General features: G+C 49.9%; 1 protein-coding gene, 1 long non-coding RNA gene and 1 pseudogene across 2 annotated transcripts; 1 reads left to right on the top strand and 2 right to left on the bottom strand.

Moving 5' to 3' along the window:
• Positions 1 to 3,818: 3,818 nt before the first annotated feature.
• Positions 3,819 to 16,392, top strand: Fbxo24 (F-box protein 24). Its single transcript, NM_027708.1, has 10 exons — positions 3,819 to 3,958; positions 4,309 to 4,404; positions 4,494 to 4,677; positions 6,885 to 7,123; positions 7,457 to 7,691; positions 9,154 to 9,312; positions 9,990 to 10,177; positions 10,382 to 10,513; positions 15,054 to 15,224; positions 15,778 to 16,392. The coding sequence occupies exons 1-10, from the start codon at positions 3,956 to 3,958 to the stop codon at positions 16,138 to 16,140; spliced, it is 1,770 nt and encodes a 589-aa protein (NP_081984.1). The 5' UTR covers positions 3,819 to 3,955; the 3' UTR covers positions 16,141 to 16,392.
• Gm16089 (predicted gene 16089) lies at positions 12,804 to 13,286 on the bottom strand (annotated as a pseudogene).
• Gm36266 (predicted gene, 36266) lies at positions 13,650 to 16,191 on the bottom strand. The gene is made up of 2 exons (NR_165817.1): positions 15,967 to 16,191; positions 13,650 to 15,319 (listed from the first exon to the last, which is right to left on the bottom strand). It is a non-coding gene; the product is annotated as a predicted gene, 36266 (long non-coding RNA).
• Positions 16,393 to 16,833: the final 441 nt, after the last annotated feature.

Genomic DNA, 16,833 nt, shown 5'->3' with positions numbered 1-16,833 from the left:
GCCAATGAGACCCGCCCAGGAGGCGGGGACTACAGGTCTCAACTTTAGGGTATTAGAGACCCAGAGACCACAAACCTGCTTTTTCAACCAAGACCAATTGCAATCTAGATTCAGGCGAGTGACTGTGAAGAAGACCAATTAGAACCTACAAAAGGAACCTGTCCCGGCCTCTTCTCTGAGGGACGGTTCTGCCTACCAATAGCATGGGCTAGGAGGTGCTCCATTCGCTAGACAGAAGGAGGTGGGTGAGCTAGAATTTTTGAGACGCAGGTAAAGATCGTAAAAGGCGCGCGCTGGGCGGCCTGACAGTGCAGGGTTAGGGTTGGGTACTAGCTGTGCTTACTGGGGAGCAAACCAGCATCCGAGAAGTGAGGAAGGGCGAGGGATGCCCCACTCAGCACTCAGGCTGTTGTCTCAACAGAAGGGACCATTTCCTCCTGCGCAGTCTTGAGTCCCTAATGGGAATGCTGGGGATGACCGGTGAGGGGGTTTCCAGTTCAGAGAGGGAAAGTCGTCAGACCTGCCAAAGTCCCCCTGGAGAAGACTTGTGATGGCCAGACCAAACTTTAGAGACTACGAAGGATCTCATGGCCTCTAGAACAAGATCTTTGGGGGTTTTTTGTTTGTTGCTTTTCCGAGACAGGATTTATTTCTCCGTGTAGCCCTGGCTGTTCTGAAACTTGCTCTGTAGACCAGGCTGGCCTTGAACTCAAGAGCTCCTCCTGCCTGTGTCTCCCGAATGCTGGGACTAAAGGCGTGCATCATCACCGCCCGGCTAAGACCTCGGGTTTTTTATAAATGAGGAAAGGGAAGCTGGACAAATCTCAGACCTCCAGTAGAACTCCCCCACACATACTTTCATAACAGACTTTGTCTATTGGAAACCTCTTATTTGAAGCTGGGTGTGGTGGCATGAGCCTGTCGTGACAGTTCTTAAAAAGAGGAGGCAGAAGGATCGGGACTTCGAGGTCAATTCCAGGCAAGCCTGGACTACATAACTCCAAACTAACCTTTTTTAAAAACAAAAACAAACAAACAAACAAACAAACAAACAAAAAAACCCCAGAAAACTTCTTGAGATACAGGAAGGAGTCCCAGATGTGAGAGATAATAGTAAAAGAATATTTTTTTTTCCTTTGAGATTTGCTTTTAGAAGAATGTTAGCGTTTAATGAACCTCCCTGTGTGGCTTCTAGTCATTAGAAAACAGGCATCCCAACACCCTTAATCGCCTCGGCTCTTCCAAGGTTAATCCTGTGGTGAGGCATGCCACTAAGCATCCCCCTTCCCTCTTGGGTGCCTCCACAGCTTACCAATGTGGCTGTAGCTGTGGCTAACATGGCCCCATAATTTCAGTCTTTTTTTCTCAATGTGGGTGGCATGGTGACCTAAAGGAAAAGAGGGAGACTGGCTTTCAGAGACAAGGTCTCCTATAGTTCTAGCTGGCCTCTAACTGGTGATGTAGCTAGGAGTGACCATGAACAACTCCTGACTGTTACCACCTCTCAAGTGCTGGGATTATAGGTGTGCACCCTCATGCAGGGCTCGATTAGAGAGCTTAAAATCTTGTGTAGTGACAGAAGACCACGTCTGCTTTCCGTGTTGCCTGACCACCAGTAACTGAAGTTGCTCTCTCATCTCTGGTCATTCCTGCTATACTGATATGCCTAGACACTAAAGTATTAGAGACTGGGGGCTGGAGAGTGAGTTTAGCTGGCCAATAATGTATATTGGTCTACTTCTGTTCTAAGCACCCAAGAGAGTGGCTCACAACAGCTTGGATCTCCTGCTCCTGGCCTCCCAGGGTTCTCTTCTAGCCACCACAGGCATTGGTCTCACAGGCACGTCCCTCCACCCGTACACACAGGCATACACAATTAAAAAGGAGTCTGGGGAGAGAGATCTGAGAAGCTGTGAGCACTTGCTGCTCTTGCAGAGGACCCAGATGGTATTCACAGCAGCCACATGGCAGTTCACAGCCGTCTGAAACTCCCAGTTCCATGGCATCCAGGCATTTATATGGTACTCATACATGCACGAAACACACACACACAAAGTAAATCTTTTTTTTTTTTTTTTTTGGTTTTTGAGACAGGGTTTCTTTGTATAGCCCTGGCTGTCCTGGAACTCACTTTGTAGACCAGGCTGGCCTCGAACTCAGAAATCTGCCTGCCTCTGCCTCCCGAGTGCTGGGATTAAAGGCGTGTGCCACCACGCCCGGCTAAGTAAATATTTAAAAAAAAAAAAAAGTTGGATGTAGCAATGCACTCCTTTAGTCCCAGTAATCAGGGGGCAGAAGCAGGTGGATCTGTGAGTTCAGGGCCAGCCAAACTCACGGCCTAACCCTGCCTAACCCTAACCCTAACCCTAACCCTAACCCTAACCCTAACCCTATATACTGAGTTTTAGGATAGCCAGAGATACATAGTGAGATTCTGCCTCAAAAAGTAACACTTCAAGATTGGACTGAATAAATGCTCAGAGGGTAAAGGAATGTTCTATTCCCAGGACCCACAGGTTAGGAAGAGAGAAACTGCTCTCAAGCTGACCTCCACCTGTGTGCTACATAGCACTTGCACACGCGCGCGCCTGCACACACACACACACACACACACACACACACACACACACACACACTATGGATGTAACAGAATTCTTCTTCATCATTAAAATCCCTTCTTAGGTTCTTAGGTTCCCAAAGTAGCTGTTTGCTAGTTACCATAAGAAAGCAGGGTTGGGCTCCAAAGCCACGCACATGTTAAGCATATGCCCTGCGCAGGAGCTGCATCTCCTGGTTAACACAGATGATGGAGCTGGTGTGGGTGAGAAACAGCTGGCCAGAGTCAATGAATGGATCTGCTGCGCGTTTTTGCACTGGTTGTCTAACAGGATTAAGTCCTTTTAAGCTCCTGGGAGAGCCATAGTTCCATCATTTATTGGTGTAGACCTCCCCCTACCTATCAGATGCTACCTTGTCTGGACAGTATGTCACTCCACAGAAAACGCCAAGTGGAGGATGCCCTGACCTCCAGAGCTCATTCTCCCTCCTCCCCCTCCCCTCGCCTCATTAGCTTGTCCTCTCCTCATGCAACCAGGCTGCTGGCCGTCGAGAAAGCAGCGCGTGACTCTGGACTTGTTCTCAATGAGACTAAAGAACTGATACTCAATTGTTCTTGCGTGCATCTTGCTTCTGTGAGCAGAAAGTTAGAGGTGGGGTCCCCTTTTCTCCATTGTTTTTGTCGGCCAACATTTTATTTTATTTTATTGAGATAATGTCTCATGTAATGCAGTAATGCAGAGTGGCCTCAGATGCATTATGCAGCCAACAATGACCTTGGACTCCTTTCTTCATTCTCCTGTTTCCACTTCCCGAGTGCTGGGATTGCAAGTGTGCACGGCCATATTGGGCTTTATCTGGTGTGAGGAATCAAACCCAGGGACTCATGCAAGACAGGCAAGCACTCTACCTACTGAGCTTACAGCCAGCTCTATCCTTTTTTTGGGCTTTGTACCCTGGAGATACAAATCCCCTGGAAGCCCGGTACTACTTAGGAGTTCTCAGTTTTTCTCTTCAGAGTTCAGTTGAAAACTGAGTCTGCTACAACTTCCTAGAAGAGGAAGGACTTACCATCTATCAGTAGCTCACTCTTTATATCTCCAATAAAGCATGTATCCCATGAGCCCTCTGGCAGCCATAACTGAGCGAGAACCCAGAAGCTACCTCTGGGGTCAGGCTAAGGAGAATAGGTCACAGTTGCTGGACAGTGAGGTCACAAAAAGGTTTATGTGCCCCAGACTCCATGGGGGTGGGGCCTAGATGATAGAGGGGCCCTTGAGGCCCCCCAAGCCTAGACTGGGGACATGGTGTGGGAAAGGCAGCGGGGACGGGGGCCTGGGGCCTGGGCAGCCGAGGGGCCTGGAGAGATGAGGGCAGGAGCAGGGAGGGGCCAGTCAGGATGGTGAGGAGAAGCCGGAGACAGAAGCTGAAAAAATTGACCAGGCTGTGCAGACAGGAGGAGGGGCTCAGGGTGAGGGGGGTGGCCAGGCAAGGGAAGGGCAGGGAGTTGACTAGCAGCAAGAAGTCCAGGGACAGGTCCAGGAATAAGGCAGGCAAGGGAGGGATGAAGACCCAAGTCCTGGAGAGAGGTGGGAGGGCTGGATTTGCTAGCATAGGGTTGGAATTGGATGAACCCCAAAGCAGGAGGGTTTTTTTTTTTGTTTGTTTGTTTTTTTAAAAAACTAGTTTGAACAGCAGAGAAAAAAAAAGGCGTGACTCCCCACTGAACCCTTGTCCTTTCTCCTCTGGCAGGTGAAGCGCAGCTGCCCTTCTTGTGGCCTGGAGGCTGGGAGTGAAAAGAAGGAAAGAGGGAACCCTATTTCTGTTCAGTTGTTCCCCCCAGAGCTGGTGAGTCTTTAGGGTTTATGGGGAGGACGGTGACTGCAGGGCTGAGGAGCACTCTGTGACTCCCCCTCCTCCCTCCTGCTCCTCCACAGGTGGAACACATTGTCTCCTTCCTCCCAGTCAAAGACTTGGTCGCCCTAGGCCAGACCTGCCACTACTTCCATGAAGTGTGTGATGCTGAGGGCGTGTGGAGGCGCATCTGTCGAAGGCTCAGCCCTCGAATCCGTGACCAGAGTTCTGGTGCCCGGCCCTGGAAGAGAGCTGCCATTCTTAACTGTACACTTCCCTTCAGTAACTTCCTCCTCTTTCTGCCTCAGCCCTTCCTTATAGGAACTTCCTTCTCTATCGAATTATCTGATGATCTTTGCACCCCCTCTCCCCCACCCCCAGACCCACAACCTTTGCAACACACACACAAAACCTTTTTTTTTTTTTTTAGATTTATTTTATGTATATGAGTACACTGTAGCTGTACAGATGGTTGTGAGCCTTCATGTGGTTGTTGGGAATTGAATTTAGGACCTCTGCTCACTCCAGTCGGTCCCACTAGCTCCGGTCAACTCTGCTTGCTCAGTCCCTGCTCGCTCTGGCCCAAAGATTTATTTATTATTATATCTAAGTACACTGTAGCCGACTTCAGACTCACCAGAAGAGGGCACCCAGTCTCATAACGGGGTGGTTGTGAGCCACCGATTTGAACTCAGGACCTTCTGAAGAGCAGTCAGTGCTCTTACCCACTGAGCCATTTCTCCAGCCCCCCACCCCCCACTCCGCCCTGCAACCTTTTGTCTGAAAGAAACTTGTTAGATTCAAGCATGCCCCATGGAGTACTTCCTCCAAGGTTCTCAGGCCCCCCCCTCTGACAGACAGCCCACTCACAGCTTCATCACCATGTTAGCCATGACTCCCTGTGTGCACCAATTCTTCCATGTTTAACCCTAGAGACAGCCCTATTTCCCAGACGTGGAGTTTCTTCTTCTTTTAAATCAGAGTTAACTCCCCCCCCCCGCCCCCGTGTGTGTGTGTGTGTGTGTGTGTGTGTGTGTGTGTATGTGTGTGTATACTGGTGCATCAGCTAGTTCGGTCACATGTGGAAGCCAGAGGTTGGCACTGGCTCTCTTCCCCTCTCTGACCCTCCCTCCCTTATGTATTTGTAAATATTTACCTTTACTTTATGTGGATGGGTGCTTGGCCTGCATATATGTTCGTGCACCACATGCACAAAGTGCCAAGTAGGCCAGAAGAGGGCATCGGATCATCTGGACCTGGAGTTACAGATGGTTCTGAACTGCCACCAGGGAGCTGGGAACCAAACAGGGACCTCTGGAAGAGCGGCCAGTGCTCTTAACTGCTGTGCCATCTCTCCAGCCCTGCCTTCTGTTTTGAAACAGACTCTTCCACGGAACCAGGAGCTTGCTGGTTTTGGCTAGACAGAATGGCCAGCAAGCCACAGGGAGCCTTCTGCCTCTGTTTTCCCCTTCCCCAGCCAGTGCATGCTAGGCTTCAAAGGTTCCACAGCAGCTTCTCTGTGGGTGCTGGGGCTCTGGACCCAGGTCCCCCATGCTTGCACAGCACATAACTACACACTAAGCTATCTCCCCAGACTTTTGTCACTATGACAGCTGAAATGAAGTAATACCTTTTTTTCATGTTTGCATGTGTTCAGACACATGTGCACATTGGGATGTGCGCGTGTAGACACCAAAGTTGGTATCAGGAGGCATCTTCAAGCATCCTTCCATGCTCTATTCTGTGAAGCAGACTCTCGTAGACAAACCCAAAACTAGGCTCCCTGACTAGCTTGCTCTGAGGATCCCGGCCAGAATTGCAGACAGGCCAAGAAACCCATCCAGGCTTTCCTATCTCTCTCAACGCTGGTCCTTGTCCTTGCAAGGCAAGAACCTAACCACCAAGCCATCTCCCCGGCCAGAGACAAAATAATTTGCGGTGGTGGTGGTTGTCCTACTTATTACATAATAGCAGTACCAACTTCCAGTGTCTCTGAGGAACAAAATCACCCCAGCTTGAGAACAATGACCCAAATACTCCACTTCAGAAAGGCCCTACCTAATCGCCACTTCTCCTCTCCCCCAACCCCCACACGAGAGTTTAGAGAAAGCTGACCAGAAAGCCATAGATGAAAGAAGATGGCTGGGTTGTCTTGGCTTTCCCTATCTCTCTTCTTTCTGTTTCTTTTCTCATTATTCTTATGCGTCTTTGATATCTTTCTCTCTTACAAGGTTGGACTAAAGAATTGCTTACTATGAAGCACAGGATGAGGTGGGGCAGATGTAAGGTATAAATCCAAGTTTTCTGTGTATAAATTCAAGTTTCCCAGGAAGGAGTCTGGTCCCTAAGTCTAGGGATGTAAAAATAAAATCTCGATAGCAGGGTATCTGGAAAACAAAATCCACCTCACCCAAGCTTTGACTCTCACCACTCCTGTCATCTCAACCCTGAAACCATCCCTTCCTGTTCTTCAGATACAAAGGGCCTGTATTTCCAGGCATTCGGAGGACGCCGCCGATGTCTCAGCAAGAGTGTGGCCCCCATGCTAGCCCATGGCTACCGCCGCTTCTTACCCACAAAGGACCACGTGTTCATTCTTGACTACGTGGGGACCCTCTTCTTCCTCAAAAATGCTCTGGTCTCCTCCACCCTCGGCCAGATCCAGTGGAAGCGGGCCTGCCGCTACGTGGTGTTGTGTCGAGGCGCCAAGGATGTGAGTAGAGGAATTCTGGTCTCAGAGGACTCAACTCTCACCTGTCCTGAGTCTCTCCCTTAAGGAGACATCTGCCCTCTTGGAGGGAACCTGAAAGCAATCCATGTATCTATTATTTTCTTGTTATTTGTTTGTTTGTTTGTACTGAGACTTGAACTCAGGATGTCACACATGCTAGGCAAATATTCTGCCACTGAGTCAGATCACTACTCTTAAGCTCTCACTACTTAACCTTGGACCCAAGCATTTCATTCGCCATCCCATGATCCACTTGCTCTAGCCTCTTCCCACCCAGAGCCTTAGGTCCCCAGACAGCATCATCTTGTCCCACAGTTTGCGTCCGACCCAAGATGTGACACGGTTTACCGGAAGTACCTCTATGTTTTGGCTACTCGGGAACAGCCGGCAGTGGTGGGCACCACCGGTAGCCGCGCCTGTGACTGTGTGGAGGTCTATCTGCAGTCCAGTGGGCAGCGGGTCTTCAAGATGACATTCCACCACTCCATGAGCTTCAAGCAGATCGTGCTGGTTGGCCAGGAGACCCAGCGGGCCCTACTGCTCCTCACAGGTGTGACATTGTGGTTTGCAAATGTCTAGCCAATTCTTCAAGGCCTGCTGAGAAGGGGAGAGAAAGAAAGGGGTCTTCCAGAGAGCATTCTACCTGCTGCCGGCTCCTGCTCTCAACCGCAAAAGTTCTAGAATTCGCATAGAATTTCAGATAAATTCTCAGGCTGCGGATGTAGCTCCATCTCCACGAAGCACAGTATAAAGTGGATGTGGGGATACGTGCCTGTACTCCCAGCACTGGGGAGGTGGAGGCAGGGGAGTCTGAGTTCGCGGTTCTTCTTAAGCTACATAGAGAAGTTGAGGCAATCTATATGAGACCTTGTTTCAGAAACAAAACAGGAGTGTGGCGTAGATGGTACAATTGGGTAGCAAGCATGAGATGAGCGTGGATTCCCAGAACCAATGTAAAGGCCAGACTTGCATTGGTAGTCATGGTGAGAGTCATGATGGAGACAGGAGAATCCCTAAGCCCTCAGGCTAGTCAGCATATATAGTGGCAGGGGTGAGACTGTAACACAGACAGGTTAAAAGGTAAGGACCAACCCCGGAGGCTGTCCGCCAGCTTCTGCGCATGCACTGTGGCATGTGTGCCCATGCTATTACAACGCTTTTTAAGTAGTTTGGAAAGCACTATTCTAATGAATATCTGATTTTAAAAATCCAATCTCCTCCTAACCTCCATGTGAGGTACTTTACTTAGTGTTCATGTTGCGAGCTGCTGGCAGCCGCAACAACTTAGACCCCAAATTGCACACTTTCCCAGCGTCCTCAGTCCTAGAGACTGAGACCCTGTGGACTTCCGGATGCCAGGCGGGAACCTTAATAGCCAGGCTTCGTTCTTCCCAACACTCAAATTAAGACCCAGCTAATCACTGGGTCTGCTCTCCATTCATCTCTCATGCTGACGTACCTCCTGTTTAATTTTCAGGGTTGAAGCCTGGGGGCTGGGAGCTATTCTCTTTTTCCCCTTCCCCTTTCTATTCTTTCTTTCTCCTTATTTTATTTCTGTTGTTGTTGAGACAGAGTCTCACTAAGTAGTTCAGTTTGCTAGCCTAGAGCTTACTGTATAGATCATGTTGTCCTTGGGCTCACAGAGGTCTGCCTGTGTCATCATACTCCCCCCCCCCATGTGTGTGTGTGTGTGTGTGTGTGTGTGTGTGTGTGTGTGTGTGTGTGCGTGTGTGTTTGTATGTATGCAGGCATGCACCTGTCATATGTACATAGGAAATCAGAGGACAACTTTCAGGACTTATGGTCTATTCCCACCATGGGTTTCAGCAGTTGAACTCATTTGTCACAAGTGCTTTTACCCACGTGGTCATCTCATTGGCCCTCCACTCTTTCCCTTGTCACTTTACTCTAGGGCAGGCAGCGTTTCTGTTGAGTGTCCCATGGGATGTTTATCTGGCTATTGATGAATCTCTTCTTCTATGTAATGGTATGCCTCCCTTCATACCCCTCAGAGGAAGGAAAGATCTACTCCTTGGTTGTGAATGAGACCCAGCTGGACCAGCCACGCTCCTATACAGTGCAGTTAGCCCTCAGGAAGGTGTCTCGATGCCTGCCTCACCTGCGTGTGACCTGCATGGCTTCCAACCAGAGCAGTACCCTCTATATCACGGGTAAGAAGTACCTCCAAGGCATGGGGAAATGGTTCCATGGGGAAAGTACTTGTTGTGCAAGGTTGAGGATAAATTCAAGCCCCCAGAACACACAGAGAGCAGGATCCAAAGGCAGAGATGGGGGGCCGGGTCCCTGTAAACTTGTAGGAAAGCCAGTCTGGCATTAAAACAGCAAGCAACCCTACCTCAAATAAGGTTGAAGGCATATACTGACACCTGACATTGTCCTTTGACTTTGATACGAATGCTGTGGTACATGCATGCCATACATATATACACATACATCACACACACATACATCACATTACACATACATACATCACATAACACCATACATCACATAACACACACACATCACATAACACACATACATACACCATATAACATATACACACTCGTACACACATCACATATCACACACATACATCACATAACACACACATACATACATCACATAACACACACATACATCACATAACACACACACACACACACACAGTGAAAAATTTAAAAACAACTATCTCTCTCTCTCTTAAGATTCCAACCTGGGCAGATCCCTCCATACATCAAACTCCTTAGGGCAGCCTAAGGGAGACTATGGCTAGGCTCCCAGGTATCAGAGCTGATGTGTTGATTGTATGAGACTTCCTGCAATCATTCAGCTTTTACCATCACAGGTGGGACTTTAATCCCTAGGAAACAGGTGCCTAAAGCTGCCGAGCTGAGGGCTCCTGACCCCCCAGACCAGGGGGGAGTGTATTTTGAGGTGCATACCCCCGGGGTGTATCGTGATCTCTTTGGGACCCTTCAAGCCTTTGACCCCCTGGACCACCAGATGCCACTGGCTCTCTCCTTGCCTGCCAAGGTAGGATGCTGGTGTGGAGGATGGCGGGGCAGCATAGGCTGCTGCAGAGCAGAGGGTGGGCTCCAGGGTTGGAAGATTAGATGTAGGTGGGGCAGGAGGACTCAGGGAGAGGAGGCCAGATGGGATTGGCTAGGGGGCAGTTCTGGAGCTGAGTTTCCTGGGAACAGAGTGGCTCACTTGCTTTTGCTGTCTTAACCTCCCTAGGTCCTCTTCTGTGCTCTTGGCTATAATCATCTTGGCCTGGTAGATGAATTTGGCCGGATCTTTATGCAGGGAAATAACAGATACGGGCAGCTGGGAACTGGAGACAAAATGGACCGAGGGGAGCCCACACAGGTGAGATTGTTTCCTGGCGACTGTCATCCAGTCTCCTAACCCTGCACTCAGTGACTTTGCCATACTTCCTAGAAACCACTTCCTCTTCCCCTAGGCAAAGCTAAGCCCATCACTTATAACACCCGGGTGCTGCTGCAGGTCTTGTCCGAGAAGGTCTGCTCTGTGCAGAGCACACTATATATGCAGAAGGAATTGAGTGGAGGAGTGGGCTGGGGGAACCTGGGTGTGCTGAAGTATTAGGAAAGGTGAGATGCAGCCCGAGAAGATGGCTCAGAATGTAAAGTGCTCATCATGTGAGCCCAAAGAGCTGTGTTCAGATCCCCAGTACCCATGTAAAAAGCTGGACATGTCGGTAAGCACCTATGATACCAGCACTGGGAGAGGGAGAAAGAAGGCGTCCAGGACTCAGCAGCCAGCCAGTCTAGCCAACTGGTGAGCTCCAGGTTCAGTGAGAGACCCTGCTTCAAAAAGATGGAGGGCAAGTGAGAAAGACACTACAGGCATGGCTGCACATTCCCTGCACACATGCATAGTGATGCTAGCAGAACCTGTGAGTCTGAGAAGGTTCGGGTGCGGAGAGGGAAAGGCATCCCACATAATGAGAGCAGGGTAAAGATGAAGCTTACACATGAGACATAAACGAGGAAGAAGGCTGGCCAGATGGGCTAGATGGACCCCAGATGGACCCTGTGGTAGAGAGCACATGTCTGCTAGCATGTACAAGACCCTAATCCAAAACCCTGTTGGGAAGAATGAAGTAGAGGAGGAGGAAGTGGGAGACAGCTGGGGAGTGTTTCAGAGGACAGAGATGTTCTTTATATGCGCAAATCCCAGCGTTTCATCCCCAGCACCACATAAAAACATGACATGTGGTGTAAACCTCTAATCTTCTGTTTTGTTCTTCAAAATAGGGTTTCTCTATGTAGCCCTGGCTGTCCTGGAACTCACTTTGTAGACAGGCTGGCCTCAGACTTACAGAGATCTGCCTGCCTCTGCCTCTGCCTCTGCCTCTGCCTCTGCCTCTGCCTCTGCCTCTGCCTCTGCCTCTGCCTCTGCCTCTGCCTCTGCCTCTGCCTCTGCCTCTGCCTCTGCCTCTGCCTCTGCCTCTGCCTCTGCCTCTGCCTCTGCCTCTGCCTCTGCCTCTGCCTCTGCCTCTGCCTCTCTGCCTCTGCCTCTCTGCCTCTGCCTCTCTGCCTCTGCCCCTCTGCCTCTGCTCCTCTGCCTCTGCCCCTCTGCCTCTGCTCCTCTGCCTCTCCTCTGCCTCTCCTCTGCCTCTCTGCCTCTGCCTCCCAAGTGCTGGGCTCAAAGGCATGTACCACTGCAGGGCCCTGGTTCATACTTGTAATCTTAGTACTAGGTAGAGGCAGGGAAATTGGAATTCAATGTCATTTGGCTCCATACAGAATTCAAGGCCAGCCTCTGGAATATAGGAGTCTCGACAAGAGAGAGAGTAGCAGGTAGAGAGAAGAGAACAAAAGACTAGTTAGGTGAGAGCAGAGAGGGTGCGCTGAAAACCACTGGGCTCTGAGGCAGTGTCTTAGTGGGCACAAATATGGGTGGAATGATTCAGAAAGGAGACATTGCAGAGTTTACAGGTCCTGGAATAGATGGCAGTCATTCAGAGGTGACACACCTGCCTGTAAGTGCGCAGAATCCAAGAATGCAAACCGCACCAGGATGCCCATGGAGGGGTGGCAGCACAAGAGACAAGGTTCTGGCAGCACACATGGAAAGGAAGAGCCACAGTAGGAGTTGCTTTAGGGGGAGATGAACAGACACTCAAAAAAAAAAAAGAATGGTTTTAAGAAGGAGACATAATGCAAACTCAGACTTTTTGCAGTGAGAGTAAACACTGACCTGGAAGTGTCCATATGACACGTTGATTCCAGGCTGTACAACAAAACCCAAGGCAGAGGGCAGATGCAGGCAGTGCCCATGGCTGCCACAGAGGATTGAGAAGGCTATCCTGAGCCAGGGAAAGAAGGCTTGCCTAGTGTGCATGGACCCTGAGTTTCATCCCTGGAACTAGTAAACCCAGGCCCAGTGGTGCGTGACTATAAGCCCAGCATGTGGTCTGTGGAGACAGGAAGAGCATAAACTGAAGACCATCATCAGCTACACAGTGAGTTCTAGGCCAGCCAGGCTACATGTGAGCTGTCTTAGTCGCTGTTCTATTGCTGTGAAGACCAAGGCAACTCTTAGGAAAGAAAGCTTATGTACAGTTTTGGAGGGTTAGTTCATGACTGGCATGGTGGTGCTGGAGGTCACACCTTTCCTTTCTTTCTTTTTTATGGTTACAATAGATGTTTATTTAAAGTGTGACATAGGTAGAACAAATAATTCTTAAATTGTGATTTGGGTTGAAATAACTTTGTAAAAGTATGGTGAGACCAGGCACACACACAGATCTTAACTAAAAGATCACTTCTTTGCCCACTCTTCTCTCTCCTTTCTTTCCCGAATAACCTCTTTTAGATAGGGTTCAAGGTAGAATTTGTCCTCCTCATATTTTGTCCACTGATCCTTAGGCAAGATCTGATGCCTCATAGTCAGGTCCAGGACTCTCTTAATTCGAAACATCCTGTCATTATAAAGGTCCTCAGGAAGCCTTCTTATGGCTTCTTTTACATCTTCAGTTTCATGTAGTGTAGCATCTCACATTAACCCCAGTTGATTGAATCCCACAGCATTATAATACCACTTTCGAAAACCATCCAGCCACTTGCTTGATGCTGCAACAGCAGATCGGCCCGCCATTTTGACCTAAGAGTGAGGTCACACCTTTTAGTTCTTTATTTGTCCTCAAACAGTGCCACTCCCCGGTGACTAAGCACTCAAATATATGAGCCTATGGGGCAGGTCTCACTCAAACCACCACAGGACCCCATCCCAAAATAAAGAGCTATGGAGATGGTTATCAGGGAAACCATAGAGATGGTTATCAGGAAAACAACACTTGCTACCAAGCATGATGATCTGGTTAAGTCTCGGGGACCCCCCCCCCCGCTCCGCCATGGTGGAAGGAGAAAACTGATATGCAGGTATCCCGTGGGTGCTGTGGCACATGTGCATCACACAAAACCAACGAAACTAAAAACTAAGCTAACAAGAACTATGAAGTAATACAACCCACTATAATCACCTCATTTATTAAAAACACAGAATGTTTAATCAGGCCAGAGGGAAGGGGAAAAGATCCATTTTTTTTTAAGGTTTTATTTATTTTATGTGTGTGAGTACATCGTTGCTGTCTCTAGACACACCACTAGAGGGCATAGGATTCCATTACAGATGGTTGTGAGCCACCATGTGGTTGCTAAGATTTGAACTCAGGACCTTTGGAAGAGCAGTCAGTGCTCTTTTTTTTTTTTTTAAAGACTTATTTATTATTAAATATAAGGACACTGTAACTGTCTTTAGACACACCAGAAGAGGGTGTCAGATCTCATTACCAATGGTTGTGAGCCACCATGTGGTTGCTGGGATTTGAACTCAGTATCTTCAGAAGAGCAGTCAGTGCTCTTAACCACTGAGCCAACTCTCCAGCCCCCCAAAAGCCAGCCAGCATTACACTGAGCTTAGAGCCAGCCTGGTTATGTATCAAGTCTGTGTCTCAAAATGAAAAGTGAAAAATGAGTTGCGGGCGCACTTGAGTAACAGAGTGCTTGTCTGGCACCCAGGAGACTAGATTCAATCCCAGTACTGCTTATAAAACTGTTTATTTAGGGAAACAATAAAGGCAATCTTAGCACAGGGCTTGCTTTGCTAGTAAGAGGATCTGAATTTGATTCCCAGAAATCATGTGGTGGGTTGGTTTGCTTGTTTGTTTGTTTGTTTGTTTGTTTTAAAAAGCCAGGCACAATAATGCATGATTACAGTCCCAGCTACGGGGAGGCAGAGGAGTCTCCAGGTTGTCTCAGAGTCCCGGGAGACTAGGCCTTAGCATAACAGCTACAATTGCCCCTCTGAACACCACACACGTATGTTCACCTGTGTCTGTACTATAGAACAGCCATAGAGAAGTTAGTAGTTCGTGGTGGGCTTTCCAGTTGGATTTTTGGAGACAAACGCTCACTGTGTAACCTGATTTGGACTGGAAGTCACTTTAATCCCTCTGCGTCCCCATGCCTGATTGACCTTTAAATTGTCCCTTGCTTGGTATTTTGTATTTTTATTCTGTGTGTGTGTGTGTGTGTGTGTGTGTGTGTGTGTGTGTGTGTGTGTGTGTGTGTGCATGTGCAAGAATGCATGTGTGTGTGCAAACGTGTGCAGGTTCCCCGGCAGCTGGTCTTGTCCTGGGGAGTTGAGTGCCCTGTAGCCTCTGGGAGACTTTGTGTGCACAGGAATGGACAGATAGCTGCCAGCTTTCAGGGCAGGGTGGACTTTCTGGGACAGGACCTGCTTTTCCTCCAGCTCCCAAGACTGCACTCTGCCCCAAGCCTTCCATTCAGCCTTTCTCCAACCTGGGATCCCCACTTCCCTCCAGGCCTCTAGTATTCCCACCTTAACCCCCCTGGCCATGTTGTCTGTCCGTTCTCAGGTTCACTATCTGCAACGCCCCATCGCCCTGTGGTGTGGCCTCAACCATTCCTTGGTGCTGAGTCAGACCTCGGATTTCAGCAAGGAGCTGCTGGGGTGCGGCTGTGGGGCCGGAGGCCGTCTTCCTGGCTGGCCCAAGGGGAGCGCCTCCTTCGTCAAGCTGCACATCAAGGTCAGAGCAGGGTCGGGCAAGCAGGCAGGCCTCAGGGAGGGTAGAACACTAGAGCCAGGTGGACCACGGGACTTAACCTCCCTTCTCTCCAAAGTCTTTAAAAGAATTGTGGGAAGGGAGTTATGCCACAGTATGCCAGTGGAGGACAGGGGACAACCCGTAAGATTTAGTTCTTTCACTGCTTCATATTGGGCACCAAGCATGGCCCCAGTTGATTCTCACTGTGGAGCCCAGGCTGGTCTTAACCTCTAGCTTTTCCTGGCTTTCCTGTGTCCCCATCCCCAGCAGATAGCTGTGACCCCTGTAAGGGATCCATTGGTTCCATCTCCCCTGTACTGCGAAGTCTCCCTTCTTGCACCACACTTCTCGCCGCTTTCTCCTTAGCTGACCCCATGGCTCTATCCAAGTTCACATGGGTCCTGGAACATAGCAAGCTGAAGCTCACTTGCTGGCCAGGGCCTGTCTGAGAGGGGTCAGCACAGCATCAGGGTTAAGTCGGCTTCCTGGAAGCAGTGTTAAGCCTCCCTCAGCTCCACCCGTTCTCTCCTCTAAGGTCCCTTTGTGTGCCTGCTCCCTCTGCTCCACCAGAGAGTGTCTCTATATGCTGTCCAGCCACGACATCGAACAGTGCCCTGTCTATCGAGACCTGCCAGCCAGCAGGGTGGGGGGGAGCCCTGAACCTAGCCAGGGGGCTGGAGCCCCCCAAGACCCTGGGGGAACAGCCCAGGCCTGTGAGGAGTACCTCAGCCAGATCCACAGTTGCCCCACGTTGCAGGACCGAATGGAGAAGATGAAGGAGATTGTGGGCTGGATGCCCTTGATGGCTGCCCAGAAAGATTTCTTCTGGGAGGCACTGGACATGTTGCAGAGGGCTGCTGGAGGGGCTGGCCCAGACACCTCGACTCCCGAGAGCTGAACCCCTCTTCTTAGCCTTTCCTCCTGAAGGAAGTCGAGCCGTGGGCTAGAGCTGAGAAGAGATGGAGTGTCAGAGAACACTGTGTGTACATGGGTGGGGGGTGGGGGTGGGGCTGTGGGGAGCAGTGCTGCGTATTCGAGGGGAGAGGAGGGACCTCTTTTATAAATGTGCAGGGGCCTGCCCTGGAGGAGCCCCTAACCTGACTATCATGAGCGAGAAATTTGATGGACAGTAGAATAAAAGGCTAAAGCCAAGCCTGTTTTGAAACCCTGGGGCCTCATGGAGGGGTGGCCTGGGATGGAGGGAGGCCTGGCTGGTGAGGGGGTGGGGGGAGACAGAAAGAGCCCAAGCTGTTGTCTTACTGAGGAAGTGCCAGCACCCCCAGCTAACCTTCCCCTTCTCACTCCAGAAGCCCCACTTTGTGATGTGGAGGTCAGGCCTGGGCTTGTGAAGTAACTCGGACGACAGACACACCTTACTTCCCACTTTGAAACCTCTGTTGGGTCTGTTGGTTTTGTTTGTGACAGAGCCTCACTGTGTGGCCCAGGCTGACCTCTTTAATCATGCTCACGCTGACTCCATTTCCAGAGAGCTAGGATTTCAGGTGTGCCTCCATCATACCTGCACCAAACCTGCAATCTGATCGTCACTTCTAGGGTACCTCACCCCTAGCCCACAGTCCCGTGGAATCAG

This window comes from Mus musculus, chromosome 5, assembly GCF_000001635.26.
Source record: "Mus musculus strain C57BL/6J chromosome 5, GRCm38.p6 C57BL/6J".
NCBI classification, from domain to species: domain Eukaryota; kingdom Metazoa; phylum Chordata; class Mammalia; order Rodentia; family Muridae; genus Mus; species Mus musculus.
The sequence above is the reverse complement of the archived record's forward strand: the minus strand, read 5'-3'. Positions and strand labels throughout refer to the sequence as shown.